Source organism: Mus caroli, chromosome 3, assembly GCF_900094665.2.
Source record: "Mus caroli chromosome 3, CAROLI_EIJ_v1.1, whole genome shotgun sequence".
Taxonomy (NCBI): domain Eukaryota; kingdom Metazoa; phylum Chordata; class Mammalia; order Rodentia; family Muridae; genus Mus; species Mus caroli.
In genome coordinates, this window is record NC_034572.1 from 117808523 (window position 1) to 117833557 (window position 25035).

Genomic DNA, 25035 nt, shown 5'->3' on the forward strand with positions numbered 1-25035 from the left:
TTTATTATTACAAAATAAGCATAGTCTAGAACATAAAACAATGAATATAAGTGAAGATTATTATTTGTAATTAATACAGTATGATAAAACGGAGAAACAGAAGTACTGTTTATTAATAAGCTTTTCAGAGGTATAAGTGGGAGGGGACATGACACATTCAGAAGGAATGAGCTGGGACCTGAGAAGTGCTTACTTAACGCTCAAGTTCACAATCTAAGAGAATCAGCCCGATGCCTCTATTGGTTGACAGAGGCATGTTATTTGGGGGTGGGATTCTCATTTCTGGACAGAAGCAGAAAATCCAAACAAATTCCTTCAAATGCTGACAAAGCTGGTTATATTAAATAATAAAAAAGTGGTCTTAGTGGAATAATCAATAAAGTGAAGGAGAAATAGTAATTCAATGTAGTCCTGGGGATTCAAGTATTCAGTTGCTGAGAAAAAAATTCTCCGTCCAGAAGCTATTTCTCCAATCCGGGTGCTGCTTGTCAGTCTCCTTCTGCAGTCGTTTCTGCAGAAAAGGAAATGAATGAGGGGGTTGTCCTGTTTTCATTGCAAAAGAAACATAAATGTTATTTTGATACAGATATTCTCAGGTTATAGATCCCTTTCAATGTAGATAAAACATATATCAAACCAAGAAAAGTCAACTATGAATAATATCCACACTCTGCACAGTGAAATGTTTATGTTCGCTCTATCCCCATCCCTAAGTGGTATTAATTTTTGACTCAGGGATGTTCTTGCCTCTTTATAATTCTTAATGCATTCATTGTAGTGGATTCTGCATCATTTAATACTTACACCAATGCTAAGCATTTGAAAAAATTTATCTTTCCTCTGAAATCAAACCAGCAATATTGTTGCACAAGGGTAGCGTGGTTCGTAGATGGCGGCATAGAGCCTTAGCTTCCAGAATGGTTGATTGATTTTAAATCATTGTTTCTAATTGATTCTTCAAAAAAGGATAATTTTACTATCTGAGATATCTTACATGACTCTTGAACCAGACGGAAGAAAGGTAAGAAATGATAGTAGACTATATTCTGATATCCTTGCAGGGTCTAAAGTAGGACTACATCTTTCATATATACATATGTATATATCTAAATATTCATATGCATGTATGTGTGTAATTGTCTGTGTATCTATATATGTGTATCTATGAATTTATATGTAATTAAAGCATTTTTTAAACTCCCCCAATGTTTTCATATCATGCTGTGCCCCAATGCTGCTGTGATGTTACAACTTTCTTAAATGGGAGAATGATTCATCGTTCAATTTATTTTATGACTATTTAAAAACTTCCATTACCTCTGAGATCTTCTGCCTGGGGAGAAGCAGATAGATCCTCTTCATCATTTTTTGGGGAGGTGTGTCTTTTCAATATGACAGCTGCCTTTACTGTCACCTCTGGCATTCCTCATTTTATTAGACTCAGCACCATTATTCAAGGAAGCTAAAGCTTTTTCTATGTCACTGCAACTCTTTGGGAACTCTCCATAAAACACGGTGGCATCTTCTACAAATATCTCCAGAAAGCTCTCAATGAGAATTTCAACAACTGAAATCTGTAACACCCCAAGGTAAAAGCAGGACACTTGGTCATTCCATATAATTTACAACCACATTGCATATTAGACTTTTGAAATGAAGAAAATTTTGAATTGAAAAGTAATGAGAAAACAGCACTTACTATACAAATATATGAGCCCTTGAAGTGTTTAAGTGTATTTTAAGGAAGTATTTAAATGTGTTTTCAGTGCAATGTATTACAGTAAATCAGAAAAGGTCTCAAAATTCTCACTGCAATGATTCATATTTTATGTTTAATTTTTAAAGGTAAATTTGTGTGTGTGTGTGTGTGTGTGTGTGTGTGTGTGTGTGTGTGTGTGTGTGTAGGCATATGCCCATGTGAGTGCTTATGACTGTTGGAACTAATAGAGGTGGTTAGACGCCTGTACTGAGCTCTCAGGCATTTGTAGACAGCCAGAATTAGATGGTAGGGGATGAGGAGGGGCACATACACATCATCCATGGTAAAGTTTTATTGATAACCTAAATTTTAATTTTCCTTGTACACACACACGTACACTTGCATGTACATGTGCCCCTTCAGGTCTGTCCATGTAGGTGCTTCTACGGAAGCTTAAGTGAGATGTTAATGTGCCCACAATTCTATTTCTGTATGCTCCAGACTGAATACAAGAAGTAAGTAATGCTGAGAACAGCTAACAATAGGCTTTCATGTCTTTTTTTTTTCATGAATGCAAATAAGCTGCTGTTATAGAAGTCTCTGCCTGGACTATAGAGAAATTCTAGATTTTTTTTTTTTTTGCATCTTCCTAAAATAGTCTGTTAAAGTTGCATTCATATTCAATGAATAAAGAAATTAGGAAGAAAACTGATATTTCAGAGCTGATATGTTTGTTGCCAAGAGGAACTGCAAATTGAATAAGTGACATTACAAATATTTTCTTTATTCTTTGGGTTTTCAATTTATGGAGCTCAAAGGGAGGGGAGCTTAGTTGCAGAGTCTTGAACAGGCTACTTCTCTTATTATTGGCAACTCAATGTTTCATACTCTGTTTTTGACACCATTTGATTGGATCTAGCAGTTTGGCCTTCCTTGAGGAAGTAAGTCCTTGGTTGGAATTTAGGCTTTTAAAAGCCATGGGCCATTTCCTGGCTACTCTCTCGGCTTCATGCTTGGTGTCCATAAGAGTCCTCAGCTTCCAGCTTCCTGGATCAGTTCCCCTGTCTGCCTGCAGCCAGGTTCCTTTGTTGTCCTTGTGAAGGACACTAATTGATCTGGATCTTTAAACCCCAGATAAACACTTGCTTCTGTAAGTTGCCTTGGTCATGATATTATACAAAGCAAGAGAAAAGTAATCAAAACAAACATGTTTGTGCTAGAAGTATCAAATCACAGAAATATCTGAGAAGAACAACTCTGAATTGAGAAAATGACTTTATAAGTTTGGCCTGAAAGTTAGGGAAGTCTGTGGGATATTGTCTTGATTGGATTAATTTGCAGTGCCCAGATCACTAGGATGGGAAAATCCTTCAGCTACTGGTTTTTGAAAAAAAAAATCTATCTATCTATCTATCTATCTATCTATCTATCTATCTATCTATCTATCTATCTATCATCTATCTATTATCTATCTATCTATCTATCTCTATCTATCATGTCTATATATATATATATATATTCTCTCTTTCTCTCTAGCTCTAGCTCTATATATGTGTGTGTGTGTGTGTGTGTGTGTGTGNGAGAGAGAGAGAGAGAGAGAGAGAGAGAGAGAGAGAGAGAGAGAGAAGAGAGAAAGAGAGAGGGACTAAGAAAGATATGAGGTATAAGACAGTAAATAGTAATGTTACATGACTTCTGCTTCAGTTCTTCCTCCCAGGTTCCTGCCCTACTTCAGGTTGGGCTCTCAGTAATTGTCCATAACTGCATGTATAAGATGGAATAAATTCTTTTCTCCAAAAGTTGCTTTTTCACAGTAATAGTAGCAAACTAAAAAATGTGCTAAGTTGAATAACAATGCTATTTTTTTTTAAATTGAGATAGTGGGATTAAGTAAACTTAATATATTGTTTATATTTCTACCCAGGATGCAACTGACTTTATATTTTCATAGTCTTTTACAAGGTAGAGAACAAAAGATTCTCCAGAAAATCACACTCTGTTATAGCCTTATTGTCCCATTGTGTGTGGCATTATATGATTTCCCTTTCTCTGAACCTTGTCCTTGGAACTTACTAACTAAAATACACCTTTGCTTCCTTAGAAATATTTTTGTATTAAAATGCCTTACTAAATATTGGATAATTAAGATATTAAACTTTTGATTATTAGCTTCGTTGTGAATATTTTCGTGATATTAAGTACCCAGAACTCGTCCTATAACTAGGTCCCTTTTCTCCATAACTCTGTGCCCTTTCTTGGAAACCTATCATGACATTTTGTTAATTATGGCTTTTCTCAGGAGATTTTTATCTTAGTTACTTAGTCTTTCAACCTCACAGTCTTAAGCTGTACTGAGAGCTAAGATTTCAGGGATAAACCTTACTATGAGATAAATGGATAATGCGACTGTGACCATGGAGGGAACATCAGATGACGTCTTTACCCTCTCTCTAATTTTGCTTTCTCTTTATAAGATGAGTATATTTGTTCTAGCAGAAATTTTCAGTCACTTTGTAAAGTATTTCTATAGATCTAAGTTAAGAAACTATGTCAATAATAAATTAGGAATATCAATATGGCAAGCTGATATATGTTTTATTGCTAGCTCAGCTCTTAGGGCCATTGGCAGTGACTACCGGATCCAGCTTGGTTCCTGTATTGTGGATCACAATCATCTGTAATCTCAACTTCATGAGATCTAGTTCCATGTCCTAGTGTCCATGAGCACAAGAATACAAGTGGTGCAGACATTTACATGTAGACAACATAAAGCTAATTTTAAAGTAAAAAAGTAAACATTTTATTTATGCTTTATACATATTAAAATAAGCATTTTGGTGCTAGAATTACAGATATAATGATGAAGAGCCATTACATACACACATACAGACAGACATACACAGACAGACAGACAGACACACACACACCCCTAAATATAAATCTAAAGATTTCTCTTGGCATCTATAGACACTAGGTAAGGTTAGAATATACAAACTTTCATACAGACAGAGTATGATGTAATAATATATTTCATTTTTATAAGTGAATTATTACAGGTATGCTGTTATAGAGTTGAAAACCAGCCTGGCACTAGGAGCTGGGAGAGAAGGTTTTTTTTTTTTTTTTTTTTTTTTTTTAATGACTGAGCCATAAACTACACAGAATATATTGTATATGGAACCTTAGTGCCTATATGGTCAACCCACATAGCAAGTGTGACTGAAGACAAGAGTATTTGGGAATAACAGCAACTTCCAAGATAGGAATAAAACAAACAAACAAACAAACAAAAAAACCCAAAAAACCAAAAGCAAAACAAAGCAAAAACACCTTGAGATATTTGTCCAAGTCTGTATCTCATTCAATGTTTTGATACAGTACTGGATATTATTTTATCATCTCTCATTCATGTCTAAGATTCACACAAGTTGGAATCTCAAACCCAGTTAAGAAAGGAATTAAGTCACTTATTTCCAATTCATAACAAGCTCCCTTCCAAACCTCCCTGAAATAGGTCAGTGCCTCATCCCCTCCAGAGAAATGAACCACAAGGGTGCCCTTTAACAGTAATGATCTGTCAAAGGTGTCCCTAGCTTCTGGATCATGATCAAGACTCTTTTCCCAAAGGCAAAAAACAAGAGGTCCACTTGCCTTTTGTGAGATATCATTCCCGAACCCTGAGTTGGAGAGAGAAGGATTCCAAAGCATACTTGGAGCTATGCGAACTGATAAAGCGTAAGCAGTCATGTGAGTAATAGAAGACCGACCTTTAATCTTGTGTAGCACAGAGAGAAGGTGTCTCAAAAGGAGAACATTTGGTAATGGCATCTGTATTAAAAGACTAAACAGAAGAGGGAGGGTTTTATGTATGTCTGTTTTACAGGTAATGATTCTAATAGATCTGAAATTCAAAGAAAAATAAATAACATTTTTGTTGGACACCTCATAGTATCAAAATTCACAAGAAATCAAGGGGAGTGGGGGGGGGGAGGTATGGGAGACTTTTGGGACAGCACTGGAAATGTAAATGAAGAAAATACCTAATAAAAAAAGAATATCACTACAATATTACCTAAAATAATTTCCACAAATCAATTCAATGGATGGTGTATTGGAACATTTTGAAAATCATGTATATATGCATGTACACTACATGAGCCTGGTGCCCAGAGAACCCAGAGGAGTGTGTCAGGTCCCTGGAAATTAGAGTTTTGACGTCTTGACATTTGCACACCGCCGTATGGATAGTGACAGTGTTCATCAGGAAGAGCAGCCAGTTGAACCCTGAACCATCTCTCTAGTCACCATGGAGACACATTTAACATAAATAATTTAATATAAACACATTGTAGCAATCCACTGGCATTCTAGAATTGTTGGGCTGAAAGCACACTGATGAAACTAAGCGATGCACTTATAAAAGGTGTTTTAACAAATAAAGCAAATATGCTGGTGTCCTGGCTATTCATGGGGCATCAAAGTTCCTCGTTTACCTAAGACATCATTCTGTGGAGTCAGTATAGAGGACATCGAAATCAAACCTAAACTTGATCTGGATGCCTCCAGCTTTTAATGGTTGAAAAAATGAATTTAACTTGTTCCACAGAGGAATTAGATTGTATTCCAGGCTGGGCTGGACCCTACTATATGGCTGAGCCTGTCTTCCAAACCATGACTATTATAATGTTGAAGCCTTCCTAGTGGTGGGACTAAAGGCATGAGTCAAGACATATGCCTGACAAAGATATCTGTTTTGTAGCCTAACTTTACACGTGTGAACAAAAGAAGCCTCTTGCCACTCGTCATCATTTCAGTGGATAATCTTGTAAATAGAAGCTAACACCCACCCTAGAACATATTACTCATATGTGTGTTTGTTGTTATCCAAGTAACTAATGTATCATTACCTTTGGATAGCAGAAATCTTTTGATCATGGAATTCTTGATCAAGGACAGCAAGCCATTTTCCATACAGATTAGAACAAAGTAAGCTTCCTGGAATATTCCTAATAAATTCCTTATATATATAAAAATGTAATTGTCAGTATACTTTGAAGAAATTATTGGAAAAATTTTTATTGAAGAATATCAGTTTAAATGTAATTTCTTAAGATATTCTCTGCCTGACATCGTCCAGAATCTCACCTCAAAGTCAACTTACCAAAGGACCCAGAAAGAGTAGATTTTCTCACCAAGAAGTGGAGTCTAAGAAACAGAGTTCTGGACATGGTGGCAATAAAATGAACTTATTCTCAGTTCAAAGGGCTTTACTTGGACATAAGCAGCTACTAAAAATAAACAGGGCCATCACGATTCTATCCTTCGTTGACTAGGTTTGAATTCCTAGTTGAGTAAAGTTCTAATATGCACATGTGCTCTTGCTTGCAGATACAGTGGAGAAGGGCTGAGCCTCCTGATCTGAGCTCCCTGGGTTCCATGTGAAAAGCTCTCATAGTTTCACTTTCCCTTAACTGTATAAGAATTCAGCTCTTTACATTGTAAGCAGCACATTGTTTGATGGACAGCCAGATCATTTTATTTTGCTCCTTCCAAACCTCATATTTTATCACATAGGCTCAGAGGTTTTAATAGGGTAAGCACATAGATGTGTGTGAGGAATAGGTAGGCATGGTCGTACACACCTTGGAGCTCAGAAATCAGAGTGATGCAATTCGGCCTTAGGTTAGAAGCTAGAATGGGCTTTAAAGATAGACTAAATCGATAGATAGATAGATAGATAGATAGATAGATAGATAGATAGATAGATAGATAGATAGAAAAATGAAGGAAATCTCAATTTTGACAAGAAAAACAAGACAACAAATTCCCTTATATAGCTTAAAATGCATATTCTCCCTTTTGTAAATAAATTACTGCAAATAGGTAGATAGTTCATTATTAACTAGTTCTGGGAACACCTGAGTCACTTTTCAAGTTTATATTTCATTCAATGTTAACTCATTTCGGTGTTTTCTGAGTTGTAAAGGGTCAGACATAGTTTGAGGTAACAAGAATTGAGAAATGAGAAATGTGGGGAAATCTCGTGTTCTTATAATTTTAAATGCTATGTGAGCATGGGGCTGCCTTGGTAGTCATTTATCTTTTTCATAATGTGGTACTCATTTTCTGTCAGTCAAAGTAAACCACACTTGGCAACTAGGGTCAAGGAAGTATCACGTGGTACCTTCATCTAACGTATGTAAGCTTGCCTACTCTCAAACCACTATCTCTTTCCTTGATATCTGGGGCCACTCCTCCAGAATCTACTGAGTGTTGCGCTCAGAAAACAGCAGAAATTAACAAAAAGAAGCTATTTGCATTTTATCCACCGTTTATAGGTAGCTCCATTAATGATCAATGTTGTACAGTATTCATCAGCAGATCAGACTAATTCTTGGATATAAATATGGGATTAAAAAGAAATGTCTGGGAAATGTGAAACATTTTTTTGGTAGAGAAAGAGAGCAAGATTGTGTATGTACTCTATAGATGGCAATATCGAACTCTCTGTTTGAACTGTTGTTATTTATGAAGAAAATTTTTCTTTGGCAAGTATAATTTATGAAATGTTTTGTATGTAAATCAACTTTTGCCACTATTATTATTTGTTTTGTTATTATGCCATACAGTCTGGTCAAAGGTGAAATCAATGGAGTGGTCGGTATAATGACAAACCAGAGTGAATTTGATATAGAGAGATGTTAACCTCTCATGGCCTGTCTTCAACTCTACCATTATGATGATTCACACACACTGTCAGATTTTTATCTACCATGTCTCTTATCCTTGGGCCATCATTATCAGTTTTTCTCAAGGAAGCAAATTATTTATGAATTGTAATTGCTTGTAGGTACTGCTGCTTGTAATTACAATGAAATCCTTCTCTACCTTTAAGACAGATGCTACGATATAAACAGATTCCTCTCTCAAGTTCATTTCCTCTGCAGAGTCAAGCTTTTCTCTTAAGGTGAGGTATGATTTATTAGCTATTGTTCTGAATATTCTCTCTGTGTCTGGTCCTTTTGCATCGATGATAGAGAGCATGTCCTGTATGGGAGAAAGACAAGTAACAATCACGGCATAGCCACCCAGAGCATTGGCAACCATGGTTACAGAGATACAGCTGGGAGGGACAAAAGCTGGAGAGTGATAATCTTCTGAATATATTTTCTCTTCTAACCCAATTTTAAGCACTGGAGGGATTTTTGGTTGGTTGTTTTGTTTCATTTTATTTTAACCTGTGTTCCCTAGAAGATTTTACCTCATTAAACTTCCCTCCTTTCCTTCCTTCCTTCTTTTGCTTCTTATTTCTTACTTTAATTTCATCTTTCAACACTTTTAATTTCCTTGCTCTCTGAATTCTTATTTTCAACTTCCAGTCAAGAACCCAAGAGAATTTCAACTCCTTCTTCATTGTTTCACTATGTAAAAATGACTAACATTTGCAACCTTAATGAGGATTTTTTTTTCTCTTTGCAAAGTTTGGATGATACAATTATAATTACCAGAAAATTTTGCTATAAAATCTTCAGTGTATGAGCAGTAATTATTAGGTATCTGATGGATAAACATGTTCATGTGCAGAAAAATTTCTTACACAAGGTGTAATGCTGAAGTGTTTGTTGAAAAGTAAAAATATATTTTCAATGTCAACTTAGGTTATTCAATTTAAAAACTCAAACCATATTAGGTGGCCTTTCATGTTCTATTCAGATGCAAGTACTACTATCTAGAAGAGAACAATGCTTATGTCTGATTCCTTGGTAATTTAAAACAAAGCACAATATATTTTGAATTTTGAGATTAATTATCTCAGCGGCAATGATATTAAGGAAGACCTCAGAATAAAATCAGGTCATGAGAGAACCTGGGAAGGGTTAGGGTAAGAGACACAGAGAATGCTCACTTAGGCAACACATATAATAAAATTGAAATAATACAGAGAAGATTAGCATGGTCCTTGCTCAAGGATGAAACACAAATTACTGAAGTGTTACATATTTTTATGTGGAGAAAGAGGAACACTCCTCTATTGCTGGTGGAATTACAAGCTGGTACAACCACTCTGGAAAGCAGTCTGGAGGTTCCTCAGAAACTTAAACATAGTACTACCAAAGGACCCAGCTATACCACTCCTGGGCATATAACCAGAAAATGCTCCAACATGTAAATAAGGACACATGCTCTACTATGTTCATAGCAGCCTTATTTATAATAGCCAGAAGCTAGAAACAACCCAGATGTCCCTCAGCAGAGGAATGGATACAGAAAATGTGGTGCGTTTACACAACAGAGTACTACTCTGCTATTAAAAACAATGACTTCATGAAATTCACAGGCAAATAGATGGATCTAGAAAATATCATCCTGAGTGAGGTAACTCAGTCACAGCAGAACACATGGTATGTCTCACAGATAAGTGGGCATTAAGCAAAGTGTGTGTAATACCCATGATACAACTCATAGATCACATGAAGCTCAAGGGGAACGAAGACCAAACAGTAGATACTTCAGTCCTACTTAGAAGGGTGAACAGAATAATCAAGGGAAGTAGTGTGGGGGAGGGATTTGGTAGGAAGAGAAGATGGGGAAGGGAAAAAGAATCGGGAGAAGATTACAGAAGGTCAGGAAACTGAACAGAAGTGTGTAGCAATGGGGGATGTGGAACTGGGGGGTAGCAACCAGAAAGTCCCAGATGCCCGAAAATGAAGAGCCTCCCAGGACGTCATGGGGATACGATTAGCTGAAATACCCTACAAAGGGGAGGGAGACCCTGTTGAGACCATATCCAGAGGTTAGGCATGGCTCCCCGGTTGAGGGATGGGGCCACTCATCCATATCTAAAATTATAACCCAGAATTGCTCCTGTCTAATGGAAATACAGGGACAAACAGTGCAGCAGAGACTAAAGGAAAGGCCATCCAGAAATTGCCCCACCTGGGGATTCATCCCACATGAAGACACCAAACCCAGACACTACTGTTGAAGCCAAGAAGGGCTTGCTGACAGAACCCTGATACAGCAGTCTCGTGACAGGCTCTGCCAGACCCTGACCAATACAGATGGTCAGTTATTAAATGGCTCTCAGCCAACCATCGGACTGAGCACAGGAATCCCAGCGGAGGAGTTAGAGAAAGATTTGAAGGAGCTGAGGGGCTCTTATCTGGCATCAGTGGGAGGAGAGGCCCTTAGTCCTATGAAAGCTTGATGCCCCAGTGTAGAGGGCAGTGAGTGTGGGTAGGTGGGGGGGGACACCTTCATAGAAGCAGGGTAAGGGGTGATGGAATAGGGGGTTTGCAGAGGGGAAGCCAGGAAAGGGGATAACATTTGAAATATAATTTAAAAAAGAGGCACAGAGGATCATATCCATAGACCCATTTCCTCCTTAAAACATGTGGGTTTGAGTTAATGCTGAAATCAGTAAAGGATATGGCAATAATTTTTGTTTCAACATTATTAGAATACATGAATCAAACTTCAGTGAATATTCTTTCTTTAAGGCACTATTTTAAAAGAATCTTACCCTTATTAGTAGGGTTATCTAAACATTTATCCACTTGGTAACAGAACTGAGTGTGAACACAGGATCCACAAAAATTATATGGTGCACAAAAGCTATAGAAAACCAAAATGGCACTCACCAAAATTGGAGCAGGCAGATTACCATCCTTACAGATACTGGTGAGAGACTTTCCAAAGAGGTGTCCCTTGTTTGGTGCTGATGGGGATGGGGTTATACACACATTGTCATGGCTGGTAGTAGAGCCACAGGTAATCATTGGCTTTATAAAATATCTTTTGACAGGTTTTTCAGAAGCTAAGAAAGAAGGAAAATCCTTGTGTGTAGTTGAACTCAATGATTATATTGTATTGACTTGATCATGTAACATTTATGATGTTGAGGGATTGATTAATGACCTTTTTTTCTATTAACTGATTATTCTCCCTGAAATCCTGAACATAGGTAAAGCAAGAGGCCAGTTCTAATTTAGATTTAGTTCTTCTAGTGCCGTTCCTATGTAGTGCTGTCTAAAATACACTGCACTAACTTGTGTGGTACTTGATATCTGGTTGTATATGGCCCATATGTCTAGGTCTAATCAGTAAATTCTTGAATTTGTGTTCAATGCTGTGCATAAATGTAGTAAAATGAAGCAGTTATATAGTGTACAGTTCCTAGTCTCACAGTGTGATTTCTGACTGAACAGCCATGGGCAACTATAATCTAATAGGTCTATCCGCATTTAACACTCATCTTGCTGATAATACCACACATTGTCATGTCTACTTCCCTATGGCTGTGTTATGCTACACTCAGGCTTTTAAAAGAGACAGTTATGGTGTTGCATACCTTTTATCCCATCACTAGAGATGCAGAGGCATGCAGATCTCTGCAAGCCCAAGGCCAGCCTCATTTACAAAGCAAGGTCCAGGATAACCAGCATTGTTAAATATAAAGAAACCATATCTCAAAAGATCAAAAAAATGATAATTTTTTTGCAAAATTGAGTTGTTATTATAAAAATCAACACAGGAATCAAAAATATCAAAATAATTGGTATTTCTCCACATATACTTAACTATTTGGCACTTTGGGGATTTACCGTTTACATATACTCAGGACCACTGGGAAGAGGGAATAAAAATTTACAGGCAGTTTCTAACAATAGAAGAACGTCTGTAATAAATGGCTAAGGGTATACTTCAAAATGGTTTTAGTAAATGCCACATTTCCACTTGTTGTAAATAGTGATTTTGGGTGCTAAGTGATCCTAACTTTTAAATTATGCCTATAGAGTATCTTTACCTACCTATAGTCCCCTCATTGTGAAGAGGATCAGTTGGACTCATGGGCACCAAATTGTTGCCTGGAGGGCATGTCATCCCACTTTGACAGTGGTTGTCTTGATATTCCTTATCCTTCATCTCATCAAAGTTAGTTATATTGTTTAGGGGACCTGATGCTTTCTCCACATCAGGGCAAGACACTGAACTCACATCATAATGTAAAACCATGCCTTCTCCAAATATTTTCAGACTATTTTCGATGAGAAATTTTACAAGGGAAATCTGGAAGAAAATGGGAAAATACAGAGAGCCTCTGTCACTTTGTGTGATATAAACCCCACTTGATATATGGAGCTTAGAGGTTAGAACTGTATAGTTCAAAGTTCTGAGAAAAAGTCAGCTGTTATAAAATAGAGGAGAGAGTTTTCTGTTAGAAATTTAAAGGACTATCTTGAGATCAGATGTAAAAACTGCAAACAACACAGTAAAGTACATTATAAGAGGAGGCTTTCCAGTGTTTCTATTGTGATGGCTACTATATATCGTCAGTTTGACTAACTTTGGTTCCATTTGTCACACGCATAGCTGACAATCCACTGACAGCTCACTGACTCTAATCTCACAAATTTTTCTGTTTCTCCAAAGGTATATTTTAAAAAACAAACAAACAAACAACAAAAACAGTGACGCTCAAAAAATTGTTCTGTATTCCTGTCTCACTGTGAAGACTTGGCTACCTTAGGTGTAAAATATGTGTCTTATTACCTCATTGGAGATATCATTTGCTAATCCCGAGTTGCAGGAACGAGGCAGACATAGGATACATGGGGCCATGCAAACAGATAGACTATAAGCAGTCATTTTGTTAACTGCAGAATTTCTTCCTATCTTGTGTAGCATTCGGAAAAGTTCTCTCAAGAGACTGACATTTGGGTAAGGCAGACGCTGTAAAAGACTGAAGAGAGACAGGTGATTTTAAAACAAGGATTCTTTACTCAGGAAGTGGTAAATTTGAAGAAAGGCAACAGTAAATGTCTACATCTTATTCATTGCCCTCCAAAAAAAAATCAATGAAAGGAGAAATGTGCCCTGAAAATATCACTTGAAATACTTCTCCAAAATCAATTTTTTAAAAAGGAAAAGTTTAGCTGGGTATAACTTAATATAAGCTTACCTAAAACACTTATGGCATTCTGTAATAAGTGTTCAACTAAGAGAACACTGTAAAGTAAGTTGCTAAAATTTACAAAATCCCTGTGTTCTGGAGATAATAATTATGCAATAATGTCAAGTTATTAGAGGCTAAAGCTTATCTATTATGGGAGAGGTCATTGAGGAATTTTATGTACATATACACATTTCATTGAAAATTTATTCTTAATTAGACATGGTTTTCTTGTTAAATATTATAGAAGCCAAAGCATACCACTGACAAATTGGATGTTCATTATATCCTATGGGACAATATAAATTCAGTCTGTACAATGCTGAAATTTTCATATTAAGAATGGATACAGAAAATGTGGTTCATTTACACATTGGAATACTACTCAGCTATTAAGAACAAGTACATCATGAGTTTTGCAGGCAAATGGATGGAACTAGAAAATATTATCCTGAGTGAGGTAACTCAGACCCAAATAACATGGATGGTATGTACTCACTAATAAGTGGATATTAGCAAAAAAAAAAAAAAAAAAAAAAAAAAAAAAAAAAAAAAAAAGAAGGAAAGAAAGAAAGAAAGAAGAAAAATGATGAAAACAAAAACAACAACAACAAACATACAGAATACCCAAGATACAGTCCACAAAACTCAAAAAGCTCAACAAACTGAGGTGCCTAAGTACTCACTTGGGAAAGAGAAGTAAGAAATTACAAGTGGGGAGAAAGGGAGAAATCTGGGAGAAAAGTGAACTGTGTGGGGTTGGGGAGGAATTAGGGGGGAAAGGGAAACCTGATCTGGTATTGAGTGAGGGAAAAGGATTGAAGAAGCCCCAAGGGCCAGCAGAAAGAATGGAAACAGGAAACACCAGGAAATAGGAGATTGGGGGGATCTTCCAAAATGTACCAGAAACCTGGGAGGTGAGAACTCCCAAGACTCATAGGGAGGGACTTTAGATGAAATGCCCAATGGTAGGGAGAAAGAATTTATAGAGCCCACCTCCAGCAGGACGATAGGACATCAACTGAGGGATGAGGTTGCCATCCAACAGTCACATCTCTGACCCATAATTGTTCCTTTCTGAAAGAATTACAGAATTGGAAATGGAGAGGAGTCTGAGGAATCAAAGGTCCAGCAGCAGGCCCAAAGTGGGATCCATCTCAAGGGAAGGTCCCAAGGCCTGACACTATTACTGAGGCTATGGAGAACTCACAAAAATGGGTCTATCATGACAGCCCTCTGGAAGCCCCAACAAACAGCTGAAAGACTAAGATGCAGATATTTACACCCAACCAATGGACAGAAGCAACTGACCCCTTTTGTTGATTTAGGGAAAGGCTGAAAGAAGCTAAGGAGAAGGGCAATTCTGTAGGAGGACCAGTAGCCTCAATTAATCTGGACCTCTGAGATCTCTCAAACACTGAACCACCAGACAGCATGTATCATCTGATATGAGGACCCCAACACACATACAGTAGAGGACTTCCAGGTCTGTGTTCATTCAGAGATGATGTATGTAACCCTCAAAGAGACTGGAGGCCCCAGGGAGTTTAGAGGTCATGTGAAGTAGGGGTGTGGGCATCCACATGGAGACGGGGTGGGTTGGAGAGGTGATGAGAGGAGCGGAAAATGGAATATGGAGTGTAAAAAATAAACTAAAAATAAAATAAAATTTAAAAATAGATTTTTAAGAGAAAAAATTATTGTTATAAGATATATTTCTTTTTCTTTATTTTTCTTATTCTTTTTCCATAAAGCCTGTGTGTTCTTGACAGTTTAGATGACCTAGGCCAACCCCAAGTTATTGGTGATTATATATCTGGTTCTCAAATGTTATGATTATAAGCATGAGTTATTGTGACTGCTGAAAGAAAGAAATCATACTATTTTTTGAAATGTCTTCCATGTTTGTAAGCAATTGAAACAATTTGTTGTCAGTGAAAATTCTTTTATAAATAACTATATATAATCTAATGTTTCTAAGCAAACATTCTTCCTCCTTTTGTTAGTGTTGTCCAAGCAATTAGATAATCATTACCTCTGCACTGCAGCTAGTTTCTCCTCTTCATTTTCTTGGTCAAGAACATCAAGCCATATATCATACAGTCTAGAAGTCAGCACACTTCCTTGTATATTATGAAGAAACTCCTTACACAGGAAAAATATTTTTGTGGAAAATATAAATCACAGAAATTATTGAAAATAGTTTCTACTGTAAAATTCAGTTTAGTCCCAACTTCCTTCACAGGTCTTCATCGTGTCCTCTAGTTTGAACCTTGTCTGACATGGAGGCCCACTAAAGGGACCTGCAATTTTCCATCCAACATGTAATAAAGACACATGCTCCACTATGTTCATAGCAGCCTTATTTATAATAGTCAGAAGCTAAAAAGAACCCAGATGTCCCTCAGCAGAAGAATGGATACAGAAAATGTGGTACATTTACACAATGGAGTACTACTCAGCTATTAAAAATGATGAGTTCATGAAGTTCTTAGGCAAATGGATGGAACTAGAAAATGTCATCCAATGTGAGGTAACCGAGTCTCAAAAGAACACACGTATCATGCACTCAATTAATAAGTGGATATTAGCCTAGAAGTTCAGAATACCCAAGGTACAATTCACAGGCCCCAGGAAGCTCAAGAAGAAGGAAGACCACAGAGTGGATATGTTGGTCCTTCTTAGAAGGGGGATCAAAATACCCATCGGAGGAGATACAGAGACAAAGTTTGGAGCAGAAACTGAAGGAATGACCATCCAGAGACTATCCCACCTGGGGATCCATCCCATATACAGTTATCAAACCCAGATGCTATTGTGGATGCCAACAAGTGCTTGCTGACAGGAGCCTGATATAGCTGTCTCTTGAGAGGCTCTGCCAGTGCCTGGCAAATACAGAAGTGGATGCTCACACTCATCCATTGGGTGGAGCACAGGGTCCCCATTGAAGGAGCTAGAGAAAGTACCCAAGTAGCTGAAAGGGTTTGCAGCCATATGGGGGAACAACAGTATTAACTAACCAGTATCCCCAGAGCTCCCTGGAACTAAACCACCAACCAAAGGGTACACATGGAGAGACTCAAGGCTTCTGCTGTATGTGTAGCAGAGGATGGCCTTGTTGGACATCAATGAGAGGAGAGGCTCTTGGTCTTGTGAAGGCTCAATGCCCCAGTGTAGGGGGAATGTCAGGACAGGGAAGCAGGAGTGGGTGGGTTATTGAACAGGGGGAGGGATATAGTTGCTTAAATAATACCTGAACAAAGCCATCATCCCTCTAATGGGAAAAATCTCATGAAGCTGAATTTCTAGACAAAGAACTACAGATAGATATATACAAATGAGGGTGGAAAAATTGGTCTTTCCAAAAGATGAACTCTCTAATTGATAATCCATTACTCTGAAATAGTACATATACTACCAACTGTAAGTGGAGTCATCAGATTGTTTAAAAAGGATTGCAGATTCTTATGTCTGGATGTAATAATAACAATTTTTAAAAAGGAGGCCATCTCAGTGGGACAGGATGCATCTAATCCTATAGAGACTTTATGCCCTAGGGAAGGGAGTACTGGGCATAGGATGAGGTTAGTGAGGGGGTTGGTGGGTGAGGGTATACCTTCTCAGAGGCAAAGGGGAGCAGGAATGAGATAAAAAAACTCTGGTATGGGGACAGGGAAAGGGAATAACATTTAAGTGTAAATTAAAAATTAATAAGAACATTTAAAATTAAGGAAAAAAGGGAGGCCGTGTATTTGAGAGGGAGTGAGTGGGAGAATGTGGGGAAGCATAGGAGAATTAGAGCAAGAAAGACAAGGAATGATTATAATCACTTGGTGGGGCTTCAGGGTTGGCTCAGTGAGAGAGAAGGCATTTCACAGTTAGGACGACTTGGGTTTGATACCAACATTATGTGTGCGATAGAGGTGGTGGTAGGGGGAAGATTATTGGATCTTGCTGGCTGTGCGTAAAAAAGGTATATTTGGAGGGGGCACATGGCCTATTTCAGAAGAAATACCTGCTTCTCAGAAATAAAGTACAGAATGACAAAGGATGATGAACACGGGGGTGGGGATGGGGCAAAACACACCCATCTAGGCACGCTCATTAGATGACATGAATGTGCATGTCGGAAATGCCCCTCCACAGACTAATATTGTTTGGGAATGAGTGTCTCATTTAGTATTGAGGAATCAAAGAAAAGTTACTTAGCTACATTGCATTTCGACATGAGTGGTTAATGGTTCAAATCATATTTTATTCCACTATCAGTAATGTTACTTTTTTGGCCTGGAATGGCCAACCATACGCATAAAGAGTGGTGTTATTATTGCAAATAAAAATGTGTATAACATACGCAGCTTTTATAATAATAGGAGAATCCTTTCATTTTGGAAATGTTTGGAAACGTTCAGCCTATCAGATTTCAATTCTTTATGCCTGCTGTCACTCAAGGGAAAGCATGAGGAAGGGGACTCCTACCCAGACTCCGAGGACTCCTAAATGTGGACAATGCAAGGACTCTCCATACCTTTAAGACAGATGCCACAGCGAGAACACATTCCTTTTTCAGATTCACCTTTTGTCCATAATCCAGCCTTTCTTTTAGGGCGTGGCATGCTGACATATTGCCTGATATCCTGAAGATGCCTTCAGTGATTGGTCCTTTCTCGTTGAGAAGGGAGAGCATATCCTAAGTGAAAGGAGGGGAGCACCTGTCACTGTATCTGAACTAGAGCAGCAGTGCGCATGGACAAGAACTGAGGTGGAGGAAGAGGACCTGGCACTGTTTGGTGCCTCTGATTATCTTTTGTTCTACTCATTCCTCTAATGTTAATCCTGAAATCTCGGGGATATTCATTTGTACGAGATTCCCATTAGAGTAAAGTGATAGCTTTAAAGTTAACTTTTCCCAGATATGGGTTGTGGTGAATAGCACTGTCTTATCTCCCTATTTTTAAGTCAATGATTTGATTCATAACGGCTTCCCTTCCTGCTGATAGAAATGAACGGCAATATTTAAAAGCAGTATTTTGTCTTCAGGGTAGCTAGGGAAGGAACACGTGATACCAGAATTGCTTTAGGAAGATTTCCATCATCACAAACAACAGAGAGATCATTTCCAAAAAGTATTCCTCTCTTAGTAACTGGCAGGGATGTGCAAACTTTGTCCTGGTGGGGCACCGAGGCCTTGTGGAATACTCGAGTTATGAAAGGCTGTTTTTTGTTAACTGTTTTCTTCTCTGCATCTAAAAAGAATTTGAGAGCATTACATGGACAGGTGTTCTTTATACAACCTTTATCAAAGAATTCTGATTGCATAACATGTCTGTTGCAATTCATAGAAAGATAGGGCATCATTTGTAATATAAAACTCTATGTCTTCTAAAATGTATTAGTCATGTTGTAGCATGTGGGAGTTTTTCTGCCCTAGACTTGACACTGTTGTTAATCTTTGAGACCTGATCTGAGTGTTCTTCAATGAGCATGCTCACAGCCAGTGCTGTCTAACCCCACATTGTACCATGTGGTACTTGAGAACTTGAACAGCTTCCTAAGTTATATAGTCAGTTGTCTCAGAGGCTGTAAATTTTTTTTCATAGCTGTTTGCTGCTAGGACCAAGCAGTGCTGGGCTATCCTTAGATATTATAGTGCATCTCCTCCCATTGTGAAGCTTTCTCACTGAGATTTTAGAACCTTTGTCAAACTTCTTTTAGCACCATCCTGTGACTGTATCAACAGCATACATAAGACATTCATCAGCGAACATCTGGATCCTTGCTGCTATAGTTTTAGTTTGAGGCTGAGATCAAAGTGTCTTTTGCTTTTCTAAGACTGCTTATAGAATACAGGACCACAATGAAATCATAAATAACTTGTGATTAAATAGTCTTTCTCTAGTTAGAACATACTGGTTGGCTGTCCAATACTCTTAGAATAAGTTTTGTGTATGTGTGTGTATGTGTGTTTATAAGTAAACACACACACATTTAGAGACAAGAATTTGAAAGCAATCAAGGGGAGTACATGGAAATTTTGGGAGGATGAAAAGAAAAATGGGGAAAATGATGAAAGTATAATTTGGATTAAAAATTTAACTAAGACAAAGGCTCCAGGACATGAATATTAGGTCCCTTTGTGGTCCAGACTCCAGATGCTGGTATAAAGACATGCACAAAACACGGGTGATGTTTGGGTTGAAATGAGATTAGAGACTGGTCTGAAAGCCTAAGGCCATTTCTCCTCAAGCCCTGAACAGATTACCTGCAATGCCATACACACACTTGCTCTGTATAGGTTTCTTTACAAGTTTGTCTCAGTGCAGCTATTAAGTCACTTTCTGTTCCAATCATGAAAAAAAAAAAAAAAACAAAAAAAACAGTGGGGAACACATGAGGATTAGATCCCATAGAACACATAGGTCTTAGAACCCATATTCTAATGGGACAAAGATGTATGCATACACAATTATGTGTAAACAGTGCCTTGGCATACTAGCTCATGGCCACTACCTGCCTGAAACTACGAAATGTTCTTCTTAGGGACAAGCTGAGCTTTGTCATCAGAACCATTCTCTCAAGTCCGAGTTGGGGCATATTGTTTTGTTTTTATTTTCTATAATGTCCCTCCCTCAAGCAAAAAAGACACTGTGTTGGTATTTTATGCAGTCATAGAAATGGAAATGAGAACGGGAACTTGAAAGATGGTCAGCACCTCACCTGGCAGGTTGAGAACATCCACCAAGTTTTCTGATTCATGTGGTCCAGAAGTTTCTTGATGGTTGCTCATTATGATATAATAAGGGTTGTCAAGCCCTGTGAGGAGAAAATACGAATATACATTGAAACTGATGGCAATGTGTATGACCAAACCTGCTGATGTTCTTGAACACACATGGTTGTGTTGCATTTTCTTCCTGCTTCTGTACAAAAAAAGGCTGGACACCTTAGAGCATCAATAGCCTCAGTGGGGAGTCTGTGATGAGACAAAGATGTTTAATCTGAGAAGTCCTAAAACTGAGAAGAAATGTCAGCCTTTATTTAATTTATTTGAAGAACAGAGCCCATCAATGACTGAGTACTGGGAGGGCTTTGTTTTTGCCTCTTGTAGCTTTATGTCCTGCCACTTTCTGCCTTGTTATCAACAAGATTTTTAAATTATGAGAATCTTATTTGGCATATCTATCTTTATAGTAATCAATTTAAATCCTTCCCACCCTATAACTGAGATTAACAGTAAAAAGGAAAGATGTTTATATGCTTTGGAAGTCAGTTCTCTCTAAATAATTTTATTACACACTGCCCCCCTTCAGGATTTTCTCTTCGTGATGTATGCAAGTCCACTTCCACTTCAGTATGAGGACAAGGAGGTCAGGAGCAGTGGGATGGATTGGGTTCCCCTTCCTTCCCTGGATGCTCCCCTGACAATGGCCGGGTTGATGCTGCAGGGTATTGGAAATACAGAAGCCTCCCTGGATGAACAGCAGTGATTAGAATACAGCAACTGCTACAAAATTGGAATTAGTGTCCAGATGTTTGATTTGCTCTCTCCTGATTTAAACTATTTCTTCTGTAAAGGATTCTTAAAGACTCTGTGCTGTGACATGGCTATGCTTCTCCAGGAAATATGAAACCTTGCCCTTACCTGAAGGGATTCAACTCTCACTTGCCCTTTCCTTTAGACACAGAAAAAGTGACAATGGTAAAATCCAAACAAGAGTTACAGAAACAAGTTAAAGGATTCGAAAAGCTTCCAGGTAACCAATATGGAAAGATCTAGGTGGGAAGACATGGCCAGTGGGTTGAAATATGCATTCAAATTGACAACTGTGCAAACAAGAGGGTTAAATTCTTGGGATTTCTGTGCAATACTATTCCAAATCTTAGAATTAAAATTCTTTAAAATTGACACATTTCACTAAATAAAATTATTTCAGAATGCGGCTAGCCCCCTTCCGTATTTCTGTGCATGTCTGTCTTCCCAGTGTTCATTAGATTATGTCAGGGAGTGAAGATCCAGACTACCTTAGTTGCTGCCACTCAAAAGCAATACCCTATGCCATAAAAAGGGAAAATTATTGAATATGTGGGGGGATGGTACCCTTTCCTATGCCCTAGATAGAAAACAGTGTCCTAAAACTCTGAACATAAATATTGTAGAAAATATAGTAGTTTTATATTGCAGAAAAATATAGTAGTGGTGTAGTTTCAGTCTATTTTTTAATAACCAACAGAGTGCCCAGTGATTCTTTTTGAGCTACACAAGAAGGGTTTGAACAATACATCGTCCTTTGATTTCCACTAAGCATCATGACTGTCACTTGTCTGAGACTCTCTAAATGTTTTAGAATTGCACCTTTTTCAGTGGCTTTTAAAAGGCCAGCCTTGCTGAGTGTTCTTGGTAGTCTGAGTTTTTCTTGTCCAGATTCCTCTGATAGATCTTCTGTTGCTATTACACATTTGTCAACAATCTTGTAAAACAAAAATCCGGAAAAAATCAACATAAGGAATAGCAGGTCATTCAGAGTCTGGAAGGCTCCAGAAATCTGAACACAAAAAGTTCCCATTCACTGGGGGGAAATACTGGTCACAGACAGATGTGAACTGAGTCTTTTCACATGTCAGAGAAATGACTATACTTCAGAATTTTATTCCAAACCAGCAGTTACATAGTATAGAGGAAACTTAGTATTAGTTTGAAGGTTTTAAATTTGATTTTTAGATTTATTTATTTTACATATATTTTGCTTGCATGTATATCTTTGCACTACACATTGTGTCTGATGCCTGAGCAGGTTAGAACAAAGGACTAGATTCCCTGGAAGTAGAATTAAGGATAGCTGTGAGCTAGCATGTGGGGGCTATGAAACAAACCTAGGCTTTTGGCAAGAGAAACAAGTGATGTTAATCATTGAAAGATCCTTCTAGAAGCTAGGATAGTCTTTAATATTCACAAATAAAAACTTTTCAATTTCTTTCTAAAGAAAAAAATATCCAGGCTTTTGTTTTTTGTTTTTTGGATTGTTGCTGTTGTTGTTGTTCAACTTTTTCAGGAAAATTATGCATCTCAATTGAGAAAGGATGGAAATAGTCCCATTATTTTCTCACTAGACCAAAGACCCTTGTATAAAAAGATGTTATCATGTAATTGTAATTGAATACTAAAGAATAGCCAATTTAAAAGAAAAACAAGTGAAATTTACTAAAATTCTTCATGACTTAAACCCAAAACTCAGCAAGCCGATTTCAAAGCACCCATTGGAGAGTAGAAGAACTATTGTACATCCCACAGACTAGAGGGATGTGCAAGAAAGAAGAGATCCGTGTCAATTATTAAATTAAGGACAAACTGCCAGACTCGTGAAAACTGGCTATTGGCTTAGCAACATGGACTCCATTGGTAAGCATAACTGTAGTAACTTGTATGCAATGAAAGCAGAAATTGTTGTGCAAAAGACTGTGAAATGCAGATTCATCCCGAAGATCCCCAAGCCCTGATCCTTTAACCTATCCAACGTCCACACGCAGACATCATTAATACTGTGAACTGTAGCATCTAACAGGTGCAAGGATCAGGAGACCTTAAATGTGAATGTGCTTTACTGAGGTAGAGTCAAATGCTTCAGGCACAGGAAGTCAGAATCCTCGAAAACAAGGGAGAATGTGCGTGCTCCTAGGTGAAACCTAGAGCCACAAAAGATTGTGTCTGGAAGATCCTACGCGCTAAATCCCATAATAAAATATGCAGTATCTAGAAAGATTCACTAAAACTAACATCCCTATATTGTTAAAATGACTGAAATTTGTTGTTAGTAATGGATCCTGAGGTCTGCAAACTGAGCATTCACTGATAGTACTGATATGTATAATTACATATACTAATTAAGATATCCAAACTCCATTAAACTGCTAAGATCTCTACAAACATTTTCTGCTACATAATTTGAATTTGAAATGAATGATATGCATGAGTGTGATCAATATGAACAAAACAGAATGAAATCTATATATTGAAATGCCATAATTAAGCCCATCACTGTGTAGTCTATCTTAAACAGTTGTGAAGGAAATAAAAATCGGGTTTTCCTAATGATGCACTCTAGTTTTGGAGGACCTCAGGGAATATGTATATTCGGAAATGCCAGTCTTGAAGGATTTCTGGTGGTTAGAAAAAAGAAAAACAGCATTCATCAAGAAGTTGTAAAAGTATTCATTTCCTTCACCTCTGGCAAAAGGGACAAATGACTCTCAGTTAACATATACCTGTGCTGCCTATCAGGATAGCAACACACATTCTGCCCTCTAGAGTACCTGAGTTTCTACTCACAAGTACTCATTATATGTCTAAAGATTCCCACCTAATTCCCTGTCTCTTCATAACTACCAGCTTTTCCTCTTGCACTATGGTAACTCCCAAAAAGTTGCAGAATCCCCTTTGCTCTCTTTATGCAGGCAAGAACTTCCCCCCTAGTTATCTTCACTCCTCTCTCCTACTAGTCTGCCTCCTCTCACATACACTTATGGTCTTTTCCAGTCTGCTTGTTTTTCTCTATGGTACGAACTCTTCCAGATGACTCTGGATATTTTCCCTGCCACAATAAAGACCTTCTTTATGATTATGAAATGGTTATTCTCTAGGTTACTTTACTGTCTCCTGCTTGGACAGCTTGCATACTTAAAGTATGTTTCATTCCACAAATGATTTCAAGGATTATGGACAGTGACACCATCAAGCATGTAAGGGTCAGGGACAACGGCCAGTGGCCACTCTCATGCACACGGAGCAGTGTGACACATGAAGGACAGTAGCAACTGCATTTCATAATACACAAGATGAAAGTAAATGAGGATGTTTGGGGTTTCATTCTACTTCATCTAAATTAGTGTTAAATACTGAGCAACAGGTTGTCAAGAACACAAAATATGTTGGAAACAATAACAATTTGGTGAGTACCAGAGAGTTCTTAGATTTTGGACTGAAGTTTGACCAGTTCACAGCAAACACTTGTGGTCATAGTGGGTAAACGAGTTACACGCATCAGAGAATAATTCTCATTATTTGGAAACAAAGGCACACAAACACGCATGCAATTTTAGATTCATAGGCACACCTACCCTGACATTGCAACCCTATCTCTTGATAGAACTGTCACTAAGTATTGCTAACATGAGTAGCTTTTCATGAAGCCAGTTAACAATTAATTCACATGATCTGGAAGAATCAAGAGAGATCACTTCCTGATATCACCAGTCTATCATGAGTATTCAAACTATTTAAAAATACCTTTACACTGGAGGCTGAAATGGAGACCCTTTCCCTGGATGGTCTTCTGTGGCACTAAAAACCAAAGGTAGGTATGGCAGTTGGCAGACCAACTGCTGAAAT

The 25035-nt window shown here is 37.8% G+C and overlaps 1 protein-coding gene and 1 non-coding gene across 3 annotated transcripts; one reads left to right on the forward strand and one right to left on the reverse strand.

Moving 5' to 3' along the window:
• Positions 1 to 25035, reverse strand: LOC110291314 (T-cell activation Rho GTPase-activating protein-like). Of its 2 annotated transcripts, XM_021158393.1 has the most exons (13): positions 24934 to 25029; positions 20370 to 20465; positions 18720 to 18898; positions 18181 to 18342; positions 15688 to 15797; positions 13253 to 13442; positions 12511 to 12769; positions 11341 to 11516; positions 8588 to 8746; positions 6607 to 6716; positions 5351 to 5540; positions 1318 to 1574; positions 1 to 511 (listed from the first exon to the last, which is right to left on the reverse strand). In XM_021158393.1, exons 2-12 carry the CDS (start codon positions 20437 to 20439, stop codon positions 1362 to 1364), a joined length of 1818 nt encoding a protein of 605 aa, XP_021014052.1. In that variant the 5' UTR covers positions 20440 to 20465; positions 24934 to 25029; the 3' UTR covers positions 1 to 511; positions 1318 to 1361. The 2 variants fall into 2 exon arrangements, with proteins under 2 accessions (XP_021014052.1, XP_021014053.1); XM_021158394.2 differs by lacking the exon at positions 18720 to 18898 and having other exon boundaries at positions 24934 to 25035.
• LOC115030668 lies at positions 9598 to 9704 on the forward strand. The gene has a single exon (XR_003836274.1). It is a non-coding gene; the product is annotated as a U6 spliceosomal RNA (small nuclear RNA).

Excerpts from the sequence above, each read along its gene's own strand:
- LOC110291314 (XM_021158393.1), bottom strand. The coding sequence starts at position 20,439 with ATGAGCAACCATCAAGAAACTTCTGGACCACATGAATCAGAAAACTTG. Across the intron at positions 8,747-11,340 it reads ATCTGCCTGCTCCAATTTTG|GACATGCTCTCTATCATCGA; the intron begins GTGAGTGCCATT and ends TCTCCCATACAG. Across the intron at positions 6,717-8,587 it reads TCGTAGCATCTGTCTTAAAG|GAATTTATTAGGAATATTCC; the intron begins GTAGAGAAGGAT and ends TATATATATAAG.